The 16,027-nt window shown below is 45.9% G+C and overlaps 1 protein-coding gene across 1 annotated transcript in view; it reads right to left on the bottom strand.

Annotated features, from left to right (window-relative positions):
• ARHGEF4 (Rho guanine nucleotide exchange factor 4) overlaps nt 1-16,027 on the bottom strand; it is a 112,381-nt gene that overhangs the window by 1,476 nt on the left and 94,878 nt on the right. The window contains 9 exon segments of the mRNA XM_059854971.1: nt 1-98; nt 1,764-1,841; nt 2,456-2,699; nt 3,613-3,744; nt 4,561-4,690; nt 8,339-8,571; nt 9,105-9,284; nt 10,253-10,435; nt 12,959-13,138. Coding sequence (XP_059710954.1) covers nt 1-98; nt 1,764-1,841; nt 2,456-2,699; nt 3,613-3,744; nt 4,561-4,690; nt 8,339-8,571; nt 9,105-9,284; nt 10,253-10,435; nt 12,959-13,138 — 1,458 coding nt within the window.

Here is a 16,027-nt window from a genome sequence, read left to right as displayed (position 1 = left end):
GGGCTCTGCCAGCATGAAGACCTGCTGCTGAGGGAGTGTGCTGGGCAGCGTGGGGTGCTTCTGCCGCAGCAGGAACTCGTAGTAGGGCCTGGTGACAGCTGGGAGGAGGAGGAGAGGGGAAAGCAGGTTAGTGTTTTGCAGAGACAAACAAAACTCTACCACTTCCACAAAATTGTAAAGCCAGTATGTTTATTACAGCACTGGACATGTGGAGGTTCCTTTCTAAAAGACATGTGCACCTCTGGGAACTCTAGATTGTTTTTTTTTTTCTCTCAAATACATATGTATGCAATTTCACAATAGGTTCATACATATTAATTTTTACAAATTTCGAAAGGCATTTGCCGCTAATTCTTCTTTATCAGAAAGAATTCCTAGGTCAGGTTGACCTGCTCTCACAGCAGTCTCTGCCTCCCCCCCCTTATCTCAGGCTGTGCTTCAGCCAAAGGACATTCTCTGAGCCTAGGCTTTTTATGAGAACAGGCAGTCAGACTAAACAGCTATGATTTCAAACTACAGACTTAACTCAAAGATGTACATTTCACCTAAATCAAAATGGGTTTCTACTCTGGAAAATTTTTACTGTCTCATTAGTCGAACACAGCTCCTTTCCCCCACTCTACTGCCTTCCCCACTCCCCATGAAAGCTGCAGGGCTGTGAACTGGGTTTGTCTTAGTGCAACCTTTCCTTCAATTTATCTTTCCTTTCAGCAGTGCCTTTTAGGATTAGAGCTCATGTGGAAGGCCCAGAAATGTGTTGCAAACTGTCAGGTGTTCTGCCAGCACGACAGCAGGGCTAGAGAGCTGCAGCTCATGACTGGTGACAAACTTAGCTGGTGCTTTTGGCTGTGCTGGGAGAAGCAGCTGCTGTGCAAGTGCTGCTGGTGCCTGTTACAGCCTCCTGAGCTGGATCTCTGACTAGAATGGTCAGTGCCTGTGTGGAGGACAAGGCTGGTCTGTGCAGTCTCCTCTAGTGCTGTGCCCCTAGGGCTTTGCTCTGTTGGCATGGTCTGGCTTCCTTCCAAACTTCCCCCTGTTTGCAGCCAAATCTTATTTCTGGCCCTTTTTGACATTTAGCCAAGCTTGCTGTCAGGAGATGTGGCTGGGCTTTAAGTGCTGGCTGGTACCACCAAGAGGAAGTGGTTTCCTCTGTGGGTTCAGAAGAACCAAGCTACACCTCTTCCTCTGAGCAGAGAGAAGGGGAAGGTAGCAGCAACAGGGCTGTCTTCAGCCACCAGTGCTGTGGGCACAGGAACCTTTATTTTGCTTGACTTCACTCTCCCCTGGGTGCTGCTAGTTGTCCTTGTCTCTGGCAGGTTGAACAAAGAGCTCTGCCCCAGCATGGTACCTCCCCCTGGCACCCTGCCCAAGGTGCAGGTTTCAGAGCATCTTCCACGGGCAGGAACAGTCCCTGCTGCAGAGACCTCTGTGCACCATGGGGATTACTACAAGCCTTGCCTTTTGCCAAAGGGAATGCCACACTGCTGGGAAAGCCTGGCTCCTAGGGAGATGCTGTGCACTGGCCAAGGAGCAGAAGCTGCTGGGTTTTGGCAGAGTGCTGATTATGTGCAAAGTGGCTCTCCTGGAGCTAGGAATAGTCTCCTGACTCCAGCCACCTGAATCTACCAGGAATTGTAGTGCAAATTGTCACCATCTGGCCTTCTCAAGAGTTTGTTAAGTCACTTGGTTGAAGCCTTTCCCATGTAGTAAATACAGAGCCACCCCCCATTCTCACAGTGTTCCTGTGCTCAGGTGTGACTCACCCTTGGGCTTCCCAGCATGGTGCTGCTTGCTGGCATTCAGCATTGCCTGCTTCTTCTGCACCTCCGTGATGGAAAACCCTGGAAGATGAAGCAGATTTCTGTCAGCAGCAGGTCATCATTTGGTACCTCAGGAGAAGACAGGGGTAGGCAGATGCCTGAGGTGAGAGGCCACAATTACTGCCAAGGCTGGGGGGCACAGCCTGCTCCCCCAGCCTGTGCATGGCTGCACACACCCTCCAGGCAGGGTTTGCTCCCTGCCCCTCAGCCCATGCTGCACTGGGGGGAGAAACCACTCCTGGCCACTTTCAGATCACACTAGGCTGAATCAAGAAGGATTTGGATAAAACAACACAAAGCCTCTTGTACAGTGAGAACCCTTGACTGAACTGTTCTAGTTCTGGACCCTGTATGTAATGTATTGACTACTTTGTCAGCCCTGTTTGAACTCCTTTAGTCACATCAGCCTCCCTGAGGACACACCAGTGATGGCTTATGGTGGTTTGCAGTTCTTTTAATTGCACAGATTCATTCACAATGTGTAATTCAGCAGCCCAGAGCTGCCCTGGAGCACGGACTGGTTTCCCCACCCTTTCACTCCTCAGGCATTAGCCTGGGGTAAAAAAATGGGTAAAAAAAGATGAAATAATAACATTTTTTAAAAAATCATTCTCCCAGCATTGCTCTTTCCATACCTGTCTCCTGGTCAAGCTGCACCTGCCTCCTTTCATTCTCAAATGCTTTCAGCCAACGCTGTTTCTGCTCAGGCTTTTTTGCACAGAATAAATGGACTTCCTCAGTGTCTCTGCAGTACAGCTTAAATGCATTTTTCACACTGATATTGAAGTCCTTGTCTTTGCCATCTTCCACATCCAGTATTTCCATGTCATCCATGCTGATCCGACTCTTGTAGTACAAGATGTCCCTGCGCAGGAGGTCCTGTAAGAGAGATCACAACACATGGTGCTGTTCTTGGGTGTGATGGGGAATTTACCTCCCTGCTGGCATTACAGTCCTGCCAAAGAAATAATACTGGATTTGAGTCTGGAACTGCAGAGTGCTGAGCTGCTCTGGGCACTGGAGGGAACCACAGTGCTTGTTCTGCCTGTGGGGTCAGGACAGGCTGCTGGCTGTGTTGGGGCCTATCTGCTGCCTTGAAGCTTGGCTGTTACACATGATCCCAAATCCTCATTCAGCCTCTGACAGAAAACACCATTTGAATCCTTCCATTCCAGTTAAAAAGCAAAAAAGTACTAATTATCTCTTGGTTTTTTGTTGACAATGAAAAGTAACTTTGAGAACAGTGATTTTCATACCTAAGTTACCTGGAGCTGCCTGCATGCCGTGGAATGTGCAAAAAATAATTGGCACATTCAGTTCTGAAATTCCAGAGGAAAGTATTGTTCATTGGCTCCAAGAGGGAAGATTTCTGTTATTACTCAGCTTATGAAAAAAAGCTGTACTTACAGACCTACATGTGCTGTTAGCATGGCCTTACTGACTGCCAAGGCCCACAGCTGTTCATCCAACCTGCAGTTTTTTCTGAATACAACACTAAGGTGGAAGTTCAGATGAAGAGCAAGGCAGTTACAAGAACTTGTGTGACAATACCCAAAAATGAGTTGTATAGAATAACCCCACACTAACCCCAGGAGCTGTGCAGGGCTTTCCTCTTTTGCTGTGAGGATTAGGCCAGTTGATTGCTGTGCTCAGGTGCACAGAACACCCCAGGACCTCAGAAGAAAGAATGCACAGAGTGCCAGGAGCACATGAGGCCAGGAGGAATTAAGGAAACAAAGGGGTGGAGAGGGAGTTCACTTCAATCCATCAGTACTCAGCTTTCATGAGTTACCTTCTTGCAGCAGACAAGCTGGTGATCGAAGAGGAAGAACATCCTCTGTTGGCTCTTGGCTTGAGGGTGGGAGATTTTGGCTAATTCCCCAGAATAGATGAGTTCTGAGCTTCTGACTAGGACATCCTCTCCCTGAGAACAGCACAAAGAACAGGTTGGTCTCAGCCTCATCTGAAGGTGGGAGCCTGAATTCCTGCTGACAGGATTCATGTGGGAATGAGAGAGAGCCTGTGTGCTGGAGGACAGTCCTTGGCACATCAGGGAGACACTGTGCCCGTGGCACCCAGGGGCTGGGAACTGAATGTGATTAGAACAATAGTGTGTTACATTTTTTTAAATCTCCTTTTCCATGGAGTCTGCTCAGGAAAGCTGCTCCATCCCAGACAGAAAGGAGGCACATAAGTAGGGAGCTAAGAATTTAGCCTGACATCCTTGGACAGGGAGACAGTGTGGGTTTATTGAGTCTAGGATTTAGAAAATCAGTATTTTGTTTCTTTTATTTAGCAATTTTTTAAATGAGTTTACAGGGAACCTTAGTTTCCTGTGTAACTATGCCAGAAGTTGCCTTTCTGCAACAATAACCTGGCTCGTTAAGAATTAAGGAGCAATTCTGCTCATCTTGAAAGTTTGAAGTCACTCAAGATAAAATGGGGGACAAGTGAAAAATAATAAAATTCTGGTAACCTACATGCTGATTTCCTTCTGCAAGGAAAAACAGGGAAACAAGAATCCCAGGGAACATGAAAGGCAGCTGGTCTAGCTGGGTTATATGCCAGACCTGCTCAGCTGTACTAAAAGACCGTAACTGTTTAAATAAAACTCAGACTCTCCTCAAAGATGGGCAGAGAGCTGAGGTGGGGCTAGACACGAGGTATCACTGTAGAGAGAAGCTGTTGGAAGGGCAGAAGAGGAACAGTGTGGAATTCCTTGGGCAGGGAGGTGCCCTACCTCCCAGTCCTCTATGGAGCTCTGCCACTGGGCGATCTTGTCGATGTTCTCCAGCCGCCGCTTCCGCTCGTTGATGAGCCGAGCCACGTTCTTCATGGCATTCAGGGCAGCCTCCACGTCCTTGAAATCCCTGGGGAGGGACAGAGCCCTTATGTTACTATGATTTTTTTTTGAGAAATCCTTCCACCAGGATTTTTTTCTCCTGGGAAGCTTCAGCTGCTCCTTGTTTTGCTGCTTTAGAATGTGATTTGGACAATTGTTTACTCAGCGTGTGAATTGTTTTAATTTAATGACCAATCACTTGTTTACTCAGCACGTGAATTGCTTTAATTTAATGACCAATCACAGCCAGCTATGTCAGACTCTGAGGAGTCAGTCATGAACTTTCATGATCACTTTTTTGCTAGCCTTCTGTCTGTATCCTTTCTCTTTCTTTAGTATGGTTTTAGTATATTATTTCTTTTAATAATATATCATACAATAAAATAATAAATCAGCCTTCTGAGAACTTGGAGTCAAATTCTCATCTCTCACCTCATCCTAAAGCCCTCCCAACACCACAGTCTTAGGCTTGGCCTGAATGGCACAGGGGTGTTGTACCTGCACTCCAGAGGAGAGCAGCCTGGCACAGAGCTGGGGATGGAAGCAGGATTCCACCTGCAGTCTGTGCCAGCTGTTCTGTCCCTGCTCCTGTGGCAGCTTCTCAGACACTCCTTGGTTTTGAGGCACAGATTAGATGTTGATTAGAACAATAGTGTGTTACATTTTTTAAAACCTCCTTTTCCAGGGAGTCTGCTCAGGAAAGCTGCTCCACCCCAGACATCCCACCCCTTTATGTGCAAAGGAGGCATGTAAGCAGGGAGCTAAGAATTTAGCTTGTCATCCTTGGGCAGGGAGACAGTGTGGGTTTACTGAGTCTGGTAACAGATCTAGGCCACCTCTGGGGAAGGGGATAAGTAATCACATTTAGCTACAGAGGTGTAAATAGGAATTGCTGGAAGAACCTGCAGGTTCTCATTTTCTTTCTGCAACATAATCCAACCCATTCCCAATGCTGCTGTGCCCATGCAGGGACTGGTCTGTGGGGCAGAGGTGAAGCAGCCCAACAGTGACTGGCTTGTTTCAAACATGAGCTGATGGTTTATCTGCCCTCCCCCACCCACCATCTGTGGCCACCAGCTACTTCTGCTGAGTTCAGAGAGGCTGGGAAGGAGCTGAGCTGCACAACTTGGCTCTAAGGCAACTCTCAAACATCTGTGCACTTCCTTAAGGAACAAGACATGCTTAAAACCATTCTGGGAAGCACCAGGGCTGCAATTAGGAAGGTGAAATTAAATCAAACCACAATGGACCAGCATCAACACTTTCATGGAGATTTTTCACATTTTCAGGTACTTAATTAAGTGACAGTTACTTGAGCCAAAGGCAGTGCCTTCACCCTGAATGTGAGCAGTGGATTTGGAGTCTTTGGAGCTGGCACTGACAGGGCACCAAGTGTGCATGGCCTGACTGCTGCAGGGCACAACTTCCCACTGCTGAAGTGCAGCTTTGGACATTTTGGGATGTACTGAACCAACGCCTTTGGAGGCAAAGTTCTGAACACCACCCCCAGAAACATGTAGCTCCAAGGAATGTATGGGCTGGTATCACACATATATGAGCCAAATAAAATAGAAAAAAACCATTATCAAGTGGACCTTGTAAATCTTGATCTGTGACTGGGAAGCTGAGTGCTACTGTAATGGAAAATGATGTAAATATACTTTTATCATATACTTATAATAAGTTAAAAGTTAATATTTTTATAACATTATCTAAGTGCATTATATTAATATAACATAAATATATAGGCATATATAAATATAATAATGATAATATTATTACAGTAATATAATATATAATATAATATAATATAATATAATATACTATAATATAATATAATATAATATAATATAATATAATATAATATAATATAATATAATATATAATTTTTATATATTATAATATTATGTTATACAAGTGTATTATAAGCTGTATTATATATAACTTATAATATACTTATATTATGTAAATATATTTTATAAAATTATGTAAATATACTTTTTTTCCTGGTTTCTATGAGGCAACCATAAGAATTGAGCTGGCTGCAGTTAGCCACTGCCCTCTGTGCACAAAGTTATATTTTAAGTGAATATTATTATAATATTATATAAGTTATATTCCTATATAATATTATAAGTTATATTATACGTAACTTACATTATGTAAATATACTTTGTAAAATTATGTAAATATACTTTTTTTCCTGGTTTCTATGAGGTAACCTGTAAGAATTGAGCTGGCTGCAGTTAGCCACGGCTCTCCATGCACAAAGTTATGCTTTAAGTTAATATTATTATAACATTATATAAGTTATATTCCTATATAATATTATAAGTCATATTATACGTAACTTATATTATGTAAATATACTTTATAAAATTATGTAAATATACTTTTTTTCCTGGTTTCTATGAGGCAACCATAAGAATTGAGCTGGCTGCAGTTAGCCACTGCCCTCTGTGCACAAAGTTATATTTTAAGTGAATATTATTATAACATTATATAAGCTATATTCCTATATAATATTATAAGTTATATTATACGTAACTTATATTATGTAAATATACTTTATAAAATTATGTAAATATACTTTTTTTCCTGGTTTCTATGAGGTAATCTGTAAGAATTGAGCTGGCTGCAGTTAGCCACTGCCCCCCATGCACAAAGTTATATTTTAAGTGAATATTATTATAACATTATATAAGTTATATTCCTATATAATATTATAAGTTATATTATACATAACTTACATTATGTAAATATACTTCATAAAATTATGTAAATATACTTTTTTTCCTGGTTTCTATGAGGTAACCTGTAAGAATTGAGCTGGCTGCAGTTAGCCACGGCTCTCCATGCACAAAGTTATGCTTTAAGTTAATATTATTATAACATTATATAAGTTATATTCCTATATAATATTATAAGTCATATTATACGTAACTTATATTATGTAAATATACTTTATAAAATTATGTAAATATATTTTCATGGTTTCTATGAGGTAACCTGTAAGAATTGAGCTGGCTGCAGTTAGCCACTGCTCCCCATGCACAAAGTTATATTTTAAGTTAATATTATTATAACATTATATAAGCTATATTCCTATATAATATTATAAGTTATATTATACGTAACTTATATTATGTAAATATACTTTATAAAATTATGTAAATATACTTTTTTTCCTGGTTTCTATGAGGTAACCTGTAAGAATTGAGCTGGCTGCAGTTAGCCACTGCCCTCTGTGCACAAAGTTATATTTTAAGTGAATATTATTATAACATTATATAAGTTATATTCCTATATAATATTATAAGTTATATTATAAGTAACTTATATTATGTAAATATACTTTATAAAATTATGTAAATATACTTTTTTCCCTGGTTTCTATGAGGCAAGCTGTAAGAATTGAGCTGGCTACAGTTAGCCACGGCTTTCCATGCACAAAGTTATGCTTTAAGTGAATATTATTAGAACATTATATAAGTTATATTCTTATACAATAAGTTATATTACATATAACCTACACTGTGTAAATATACATTATAAAATGATATAAACACACTTTTTTCCCTGGTTTCTATGAGGCAAGCTGTAAGAACTGAGCTGGCTGCAGTTAGCCACGGCTCTCCATTTCCATGGGAGCATCCTGGCTCCTTCCCCGCCCTACCTGTGCTGGGGGTTGGTGTACTTGAGCAGCTCGGCCAGCTGCAGGGGGTATTTGCAGATTTTCTGCACGGGGGTGAGCAGGAAGCCATCCAGGGAGATGTCAATCATCTTCTGCAGCAGGCGGCAGGCCTCGAAGAAGTACACGTACTTGTTGACCTTGGCGAGGCGCGACAGCTCCAGGCACGCGTTGGGGTGGTTGTTGCAGTACTCAGAGTAGATCTGAAACTCTGTTTGCTGCAAGGCACAGGGAGGGAGTTACTGCCGTGTCCCTCAGGCTGTGCCCTGCCACAGACTCTTTGGGGATTTGTGTCCTCCAGACCTAAAGCTGGGGGCTGGCAAGCTGTGTCACAGCTTCCTCTGAGAGACCCAGACATTCCCACCCATCCTGCTCTGGGCTCAGCTGAATGCTTTAGTGCCCACACCAGCCACAGCTGATCCTTCACTGACCTCAAAATACCATTGCTGTAAACTCAGTCCTGCTCCAGATTTTGGAGTCTTCCTACATTTTCCCTGAGTTACCAAGGGCTGGCAGGGATTACAGTGTTCAGGAGATAAGGTGCTTTGAAAATGCTCTTTCCACAGCCACAAGAGCTACAGGATATTTCTTTGGGAAGTGGTTGAACAGGGCTGGCATGGAGGGTGGTGGCATTTAGTTTGATTGGATGGGTCTTTTTAAAGAAAGCTTCAGTTCTGTCAGATAAATTTCTAAATCCTCTGGCTCAATCCATGCTCAGTTACCCCTTTCCCATGAAGTCAACTTTACTTACATATTCCAAGAAGCATGAGCCAACCTCACTCAAATGTGGGTGGTCTTTGTTAAATTTCTTCTCTAGTGCTTTAACAAATTTCTTCTGGCACCTGTAGATGTCCTCAATATTCCCAAAGATTGTCTTCAGCTGTTCCTCTGTAAACATGTCTGCTCTCTTGCGGCACTGCTTAATGTAACCCTGGGAGAAAAGCAGATTGGAAACCTCCTGGGCATCTGCTCTGTGGCACAGAAAGCCTCAGGAACTGCACTCAGGTGCTCACCAGGTTCCTGCATTCCCTTCCTGCAGATCTGGACCCATCTGTAACTATTCTTTCCTCTCATGTTACCCTAAACATGGTACCAACAGAAGCTGCCACAGACTCATGGCAGCACACAGGGTGAGGCTGCAGCCCACACCTGAGAGCTGCTTTCTCTCTTGCTGAAAAAGCCTCTCTGTGTCTGCAATGGGGAGCTCTGGCCCAGCACTGATACTCAGACCAGTTAAGTCCAGGTGTGGACGTGATTTGCTCTCTGTGAGGAGCTGCCCAGCTGACTCCTGCAGAGGAGAGCTCCGAGGAGCAGGGGGACACTGCAGCAGGAGAGGCTTTGTAAGTTTTTAAGTGTGGGCTCTTTGCCCCAGCTGCCTCTGCTGGGAGCCACTTTTGTACCACTGCAGAGGAGAATTCTGTTCCTGCAAAAATTCTACCTGCCTTCACTCCCCCAGTGTACAGGATGGATCTCTTTTAGAAGAGGTGTCACAATATTCAGCATATTTGACTGTAAAGGATCCAATTGGCTGAGCATCCCCAGTTGTTTTGGTCTGAGCATGGCTTGCCTGAAGGCTGGAATTGCTGATTATATTACCCCAGAACATGTATTAGAGAGGACAGCAGTGCTAGACATTTACTTTTCTCTGGCTGGGGAAATTCAATTAATTCCATTTAATCAGAGCACAAGTGAGTGTCCAAATGCAGAGGCATTTGGGTTTTGCTGTAATGAACTGTCTTCTGTTTTCTGACCATATCCTGGCATTCAGCAGAACTGATGGAAATCCAGTCTCATTTTCAGAAAAGTTACCTGCTCAGGGTCCCTTTCTGGGCAAGCATGGGACACAGTCCTTTATCCTTCCGAGAAATCCTTACAGCCCCTTCCCCCTTTCTTCCTTACCTCACAAATGTCCTTCAGGTGCTTGATGTAGTCTCTCTCTGTGCTTATGATCTCATTGATGACGTTGGTCCTCATCTGGTCCTTGGTGGTCTGGCCCATCCCGAAGCGCCGGGAATCCTCCTCTCTGCCCCCCTCCACCTTCAGGGGATAATCCTCCATGGGCTCATCCTGGTTCACCCGCAGCTGCAGGCACAAGATGTTCACTGCTCCTACTGCTAAACACCTCTGCCAAGGAAGTGCTGCATGGCAGACACACACTGAGCTGGGGCAAGGTGAGAGGAGGGCGTGTGGATTGCCTGGAAATATTTTCCCCTCGGGGAGGCTGCGGCCAGACGGTCACTTTGGGGAGGGCACATGGCAGCTGCTCCCACCCTGACATGGGTGGGTTTAGGCAGGCATTTCTAGTGGACAGAAGTTACAGGAATAATATGGAGTCCTTCAGGAATAATGCATATAAAATCAGGACAGAAATGGTTTATCGAGTGAAAGTTTCTTAAATATTTGAAGGAACACTTTGGGAGGGAGGGGAGAACCACCAAATGGTTGGGGTTTTATCTACTTTATTGTTCTCCTACTGTCAGTAACAGATGGCCCCTCGGTATCTGCTTCCCCAGCATTATTTAAAGAGAGTTCATTGCTAAAGTAGCAGATTAGCTGCCCGTGGGCACCGAGGTGGGAAAGCAGGGCAGAGCCGGGCAGGGCGGTGTGGGACTCTCGGTGCCCCATCAGATGGCAGCACAGCCCGGGCGCAGGGAGCTGCTCTGCCCTGCCACAGCCCCGAGCTACAGGGGCACCCAGGGCGGCTTTCCACCCCGGCTTCCTGTTCTGGCACTGCTGAGTGCCCGGGGAATACTCTGCACATGACCCAAAGGATCTATCCCAGCACAGAGAAGGAGGGAAAGTTAGGAAGGTAAAGCACACATAATTATAGCAATTTTCAGTACAGAGACACAGAACTGCTTTAAACTTTTAATGTCGTTTCTTCCTGGCTCTATGACTTACCACTTGATACCAATACACCTCCGTATAAAACACACTGCATACCCTCGCTTGCCAGCACTGGCACAGATTACATTTACTCACTGCTGAAGTTCCATTTACTCACTGCTGAAGTTCCATTTACTCACTGCTGAAGTTCCATTTACTCACTGCTAAAGTTCCATTTACTCACTGCTGAAGCTTTCAAGATGTGCAACCCTGGTTCTCCTTCACTGTGAGCAGGACATCAGCAACTCTTAAACTCAAACCTCGGCCTGAAACTCAAATGTGGAGTGACAGAGTCCTGCCGTCTGAGCCAAGCCTGCAGACATACCAGCCCTCCCTGCAGTGAGCTTGAGAGCCAGTGGTAATTAGCAAGAAATCTTCAGCTGGATGCTTGAATAAGTGTTGTGATTCCTCTGTTAAAAGAATTTCTTACTCTGCATCCCTAATGCCTAGTGCTAGTCTACTTTAAGATGACAAGTTTTTGCCAGCCAGGAGAATTTAATTTATCAGTAACACGAAAGAAAAAAGTTCTGTCTTTTCATTGCAAGAACAAGCAGTGCTGAGGTCTTGGTAATCTTATTTGCAAAACATTCCACTGTTTGTATTAACTATGCAGCTGAGACTATCTCCTGCAACCTATAACAAAGCATTTCAAAACCTCCCCGCTTCTGCAAGGACTTTTGCTACAGACACCAGACGGCCTCGTGTCACCTCCTTTCATGCTTCACCTGGTGTTGGGTCACTTGTGATCTGAAGTGACCTGGATAAAGAGCTAAAGGGCTGAGAATCTCTGCCCTTAGGCACCTCCCTGCCTTGGCAGCGCTGAGGAGCCTGCCCCGAGGTGGTGAGAGCTGTCCGGCACCCACAGCGACAGTCACAGGCAGGAGAAAGGAGAAAAGCCTTTCTCCTCCCAGCGGGACAGCACAGCAGTTACCACCTCCCACACTCCTGGTTCCCCCCTGCTTGCCCTGAGAGTTCAGATGTGTTTCAGAAAGCTCTGCTGGAGATGAAGACTCTGCAGGGTGCAGTTGGCACTGTCTGGGCTGGTCTGCACAGCTCTTCTGTGTGGGCTTTGAAGCTGGCACCAGGGGACAGCCTTGGCCCACGAGCACTGAGCGTCTCACATTGCCCCAGATCACTGCCCAGACATTTCTTGTGCTTTTCTCCTCCGTTTTTTAGTGCCTGGCACGCAGTGCCAGCAGCCTGGTGGGCTGGGGAGGTGCATGTGAGTCAGCTGGGTTCATCCTTTGCCATGGCACTGCACTGGCACCAGCACCAGCTGCAGAGAGGTGCCTTTGGTGCCACGCTCATCTCTATTGTCCAAGTGGGCACTGGAGTGAAGAATCCAGGGATCTGCATCAGGGATTCCTCCAGGAGAGGGCTGCTTGCTCCTGGAAGTGGGTGCCATGTGCTTGGGCACAAATCAGCCAATGTACAGATGGGTAAGCAGCAGCCAGGCTGCAAACCACCAAACAGGGCAGCTCCCCAGCTGGCACAGCTCTGCTCCAGTCTGGAGCTGAACCTTCTGCCCTGATTTACTCATGTAGAGGGAGTTCTCCACACTGGTGGCTGCTGGAGCCACTTGTAGAGGAATACCAACAAGACATGCTGAACAATCCCTAGCAGTGAAAGTCCTCTGGTGTCACCACAGACCGTTAAACCTGGAGAAGAACAAACAGCTGCTGCTCATGGAAAGGACACAAAGAAAGATGAAGATCTTACCCGAACAAAGCTGGCTGGAAACCAGCCTTCACTGTCCAGAATCCTGCCCCACCACCACTCCTTGTTGGTGGCATCCATTACTTCGATGACATCTCCAGCCTTGAATCCCAGCTCCTGGTCATCCATGGTGACGTGGTCCCAGAGCGCCTCCGCGTACACCACGCTGCCATCGCTGATGAGCTGGGGGCACAGAGGCACACTGTCAGTCCCTCATGCCAGCAGCACCCTGGCACAGCCCTGGCACAGCCCTGGCACAGCCCTGGCACACGTACTGCAGCCCTGGCACAGCCCTGGCACAGCCCTGCTGCCTCTGTGCCCCATGAGCAATGAGGAGCTGCTGCAAGCCTGGCAGCTGCTTTGCCCTCACTTGCATTTCTTCTCCTTTCAGAATTATTGGCTGGAGCTTTGTGCCAGAGGATGAACCTGCATACCCAGAAGTTTCATTTTCTTTTAAAACTGATAATGGCCCATTGCATCTTGTGCCCCAAAGTTATCTTCAGCTGCTGCTAATCCTTACAGTAACAGAGAATCAAGATGATCCACTTACCAGAGTCACCTAAGTACAGAAGAATTATTTTAAAAAATTAAGTCTCAAGGAAATTTTACAAGATGCTTAAATAATTAGAAGGTGTGGCAGGAAAAAAAAATCCCTAGTTTTAGTCCATACTCATTTTCTGTATGAAATGAATACTATTCTTAAGGACTGAACTGATATTATCAACAGCATTTATTGAGAATCACTGGCACACACTATGTTTACCACCATAAAAACATAAATTCTGGTATTTCATCCTGCTGGCCTTGCCTCAGCCAGCAAACAAGGCTGTTTCCCTTCAGTGAAAGAGGTTTCAACTGTATTTCCTGGGGAAGCCTATGGTACAAGAGGGACTCCTCTCTCCTTCATGAACTGAGAGTTGATGATCTGAGGGGTGGTGATGAACTGAGAGTTGATGATCTGAGGGGTGGTAACTGGATTGAGAATCTAAGATTCTATTTTGTGTGGTGGGGGAATTTGGGGGGAGGAGGAGGAATGTTTTCATTCTGAGTTCTGTGTGTTCCTTTTTTTCATCTTTTAAGTAAATAAAGTTCTTTCCTTTATTCCTAAGCTGGAGCCTGCTTTGCTCTATTTCTGGTCACACCTCACAGCAGCCACTGGGGAGAATATATTTTCATGGGGGCACTGGCATTGTGCCAGCATCAAACCATGACAAAGGCTCAGTGGTACCTTGTTTGTGGAGGGAGGATGCTCTGGTGCTGCCAGTGCAGCTCTGCTTTGGAAAGCCTTGAAATAAAACCTTGAGCATCAATATTTAGAGACAGCAAGAAGTTCTGGAATGGCTGCCCAGGGAGGTGGTGGAGTCCCCATCCCTGGGTGTGTTTAACAAAGCCTGGATGTGGCACTGGGTGCCAGGGTTTAGTTGAGGTGTTGGGGCTGGGTTGGACTCGATGATCTTGAAGGTCTCTTCCAACCCAGAGATTCTGTAATTCTGTGAAAAAGCATTCAGAGGCCTCAGAGCTACTCTGCAATGGGTAGAGCCTGAAGCCTGTAAGGTGGTTAAACACAGCACTTAAGATGCTTAAAATAAGGAGAGTTGTAAGCAATTTATACTGAGGTACAACAGTTATTTACTGCATGCCCCATAGAGGCCCCACTCTAGGAAAAACAGGACCCCCAACAAGTAAAAAACCCAAACTAAACCATGTGTCTGGAAGCTGCAAGGGGCTCTGAGCTCAGTGCTGCCTGGAGCCACTGCTGCCCATTCCCACCTCAGCTGTGGGGTGGCCAGGTAACACCTGGGTGCTGCTGAGTGGTGTCTCTGTTCCCTGCTGGCCACCACAGCAGGAGTGCCTGATGCCACTGGTGTATCCGGACAGAGTCTCCCTTGGATTTCAACAACTCCAGAGCACACTCACAGAGCTCCCAGGGCCTGAGTGTGCCTGGGACTGCCTGAACACCAAAGGTTTTCCCAAGAAGATGGAGTGCATACTGGAGTTGTGCTAAAAAGCACTTGGCCATTGTGGAGTGGCAGTGAAGGCCTGTTTTTCTCCAGGAAAATGGTGCAATGATGAATTATGGGAAGACAACAGGAAGACAGTATGGGAGGCACACAGGAGAAAGAGAGAAGCTGTAGGAAAGCCACTGTCCCTGGTAGGTCTCCCAGCAGTGACAGCACAGCACACAGCGCATGGCCACCCATGGCCCTTGGCTGCTCAGTCACCCAGAGCTCTCCCCTGCTCTGGGTCACTGCTGCTGCCTCTCACAAAGGAGAGATGCAGGTTGGAAAAGAGTCAGCACAATCATCAGCTGAGTAAATCAGAAGAGGCTTAACGAGGCATTTGAAAGCAAATTGAAATGCAGTCTGCCTTTGGATAGCAAATGGCCCTGCACTGAACCAGAAAGAGCTTAATGCAGTGTTTCCATTCTGACAGAAATAACAGCATGATGGGGAAGGAGAGGGTGAGAGGTTCCCACTTATCTACACAGCCAGGGGAGCCAGAGCTAGGTGGGATGCAGTGCACTGCTGCTGTGTGTATCGCTGGGAAAACAGGGGATGGATCCATGTGCCAGCAAAACCAGAAGGGTTATTGATGGATTAAAAACAACAGAATGCTCATGTAGAAATTAAAGCCTCTCCTCCCCCAAAAGGTGGTGGGATCAGCCCAAGTGAAGTGCATCCACTAATGCACACCAACAGGAGGAGCCCAGGGCTATGGTGTGAAGGAAAACTGGGATACAGCTGCCACCACAGCAAGGTGGTGGGATGGCTCTCACAAAGGGAGTGCTGCAGGGGGTGGCCATAAATCCTTCAGAAGGAACAGGCATGGAAGGAGAGGCAGTGGGGGAACCCTGGATGTGAGGGAGTGTTTTGATGATGGTGATGACAGGGTGGAGGGTTCCCCTCTCTGCTCTCTGGTGCTCAGTGACAGGACCCCCAGGAATGGCCTGGAGCTGTGGCAGGGCAGGGTGAGGCTGGATATCAGGAAAAGGTTCTTTCCCCAGAGGGTGGTGGGGCTCCCCAGGATCACAGCCCAAGGCTGCCAGAGCTCAAGGAATGTTTGGACAATGCT

Source organism: Haemorhous mexicanus, chromosome 10 (genome assembly GCF_027477595.1).
Source record: "Haemorhous mexicanus isolate bHaeMex1 chromosome 10, bHaeMex1.pri, whole genome shotgun sequence".
Classification (NCBI taxonomy): Eukaryota; Metazoa; Chordata; class Aves; order Passeriformes; family Fringillidae; genus Haemorhous; species Haemorhous mexicanus.
Note: the sequence above shows the minus strand (reverse complement) of the source record. Positions and strands in the feature narration are given on the sequence as shown.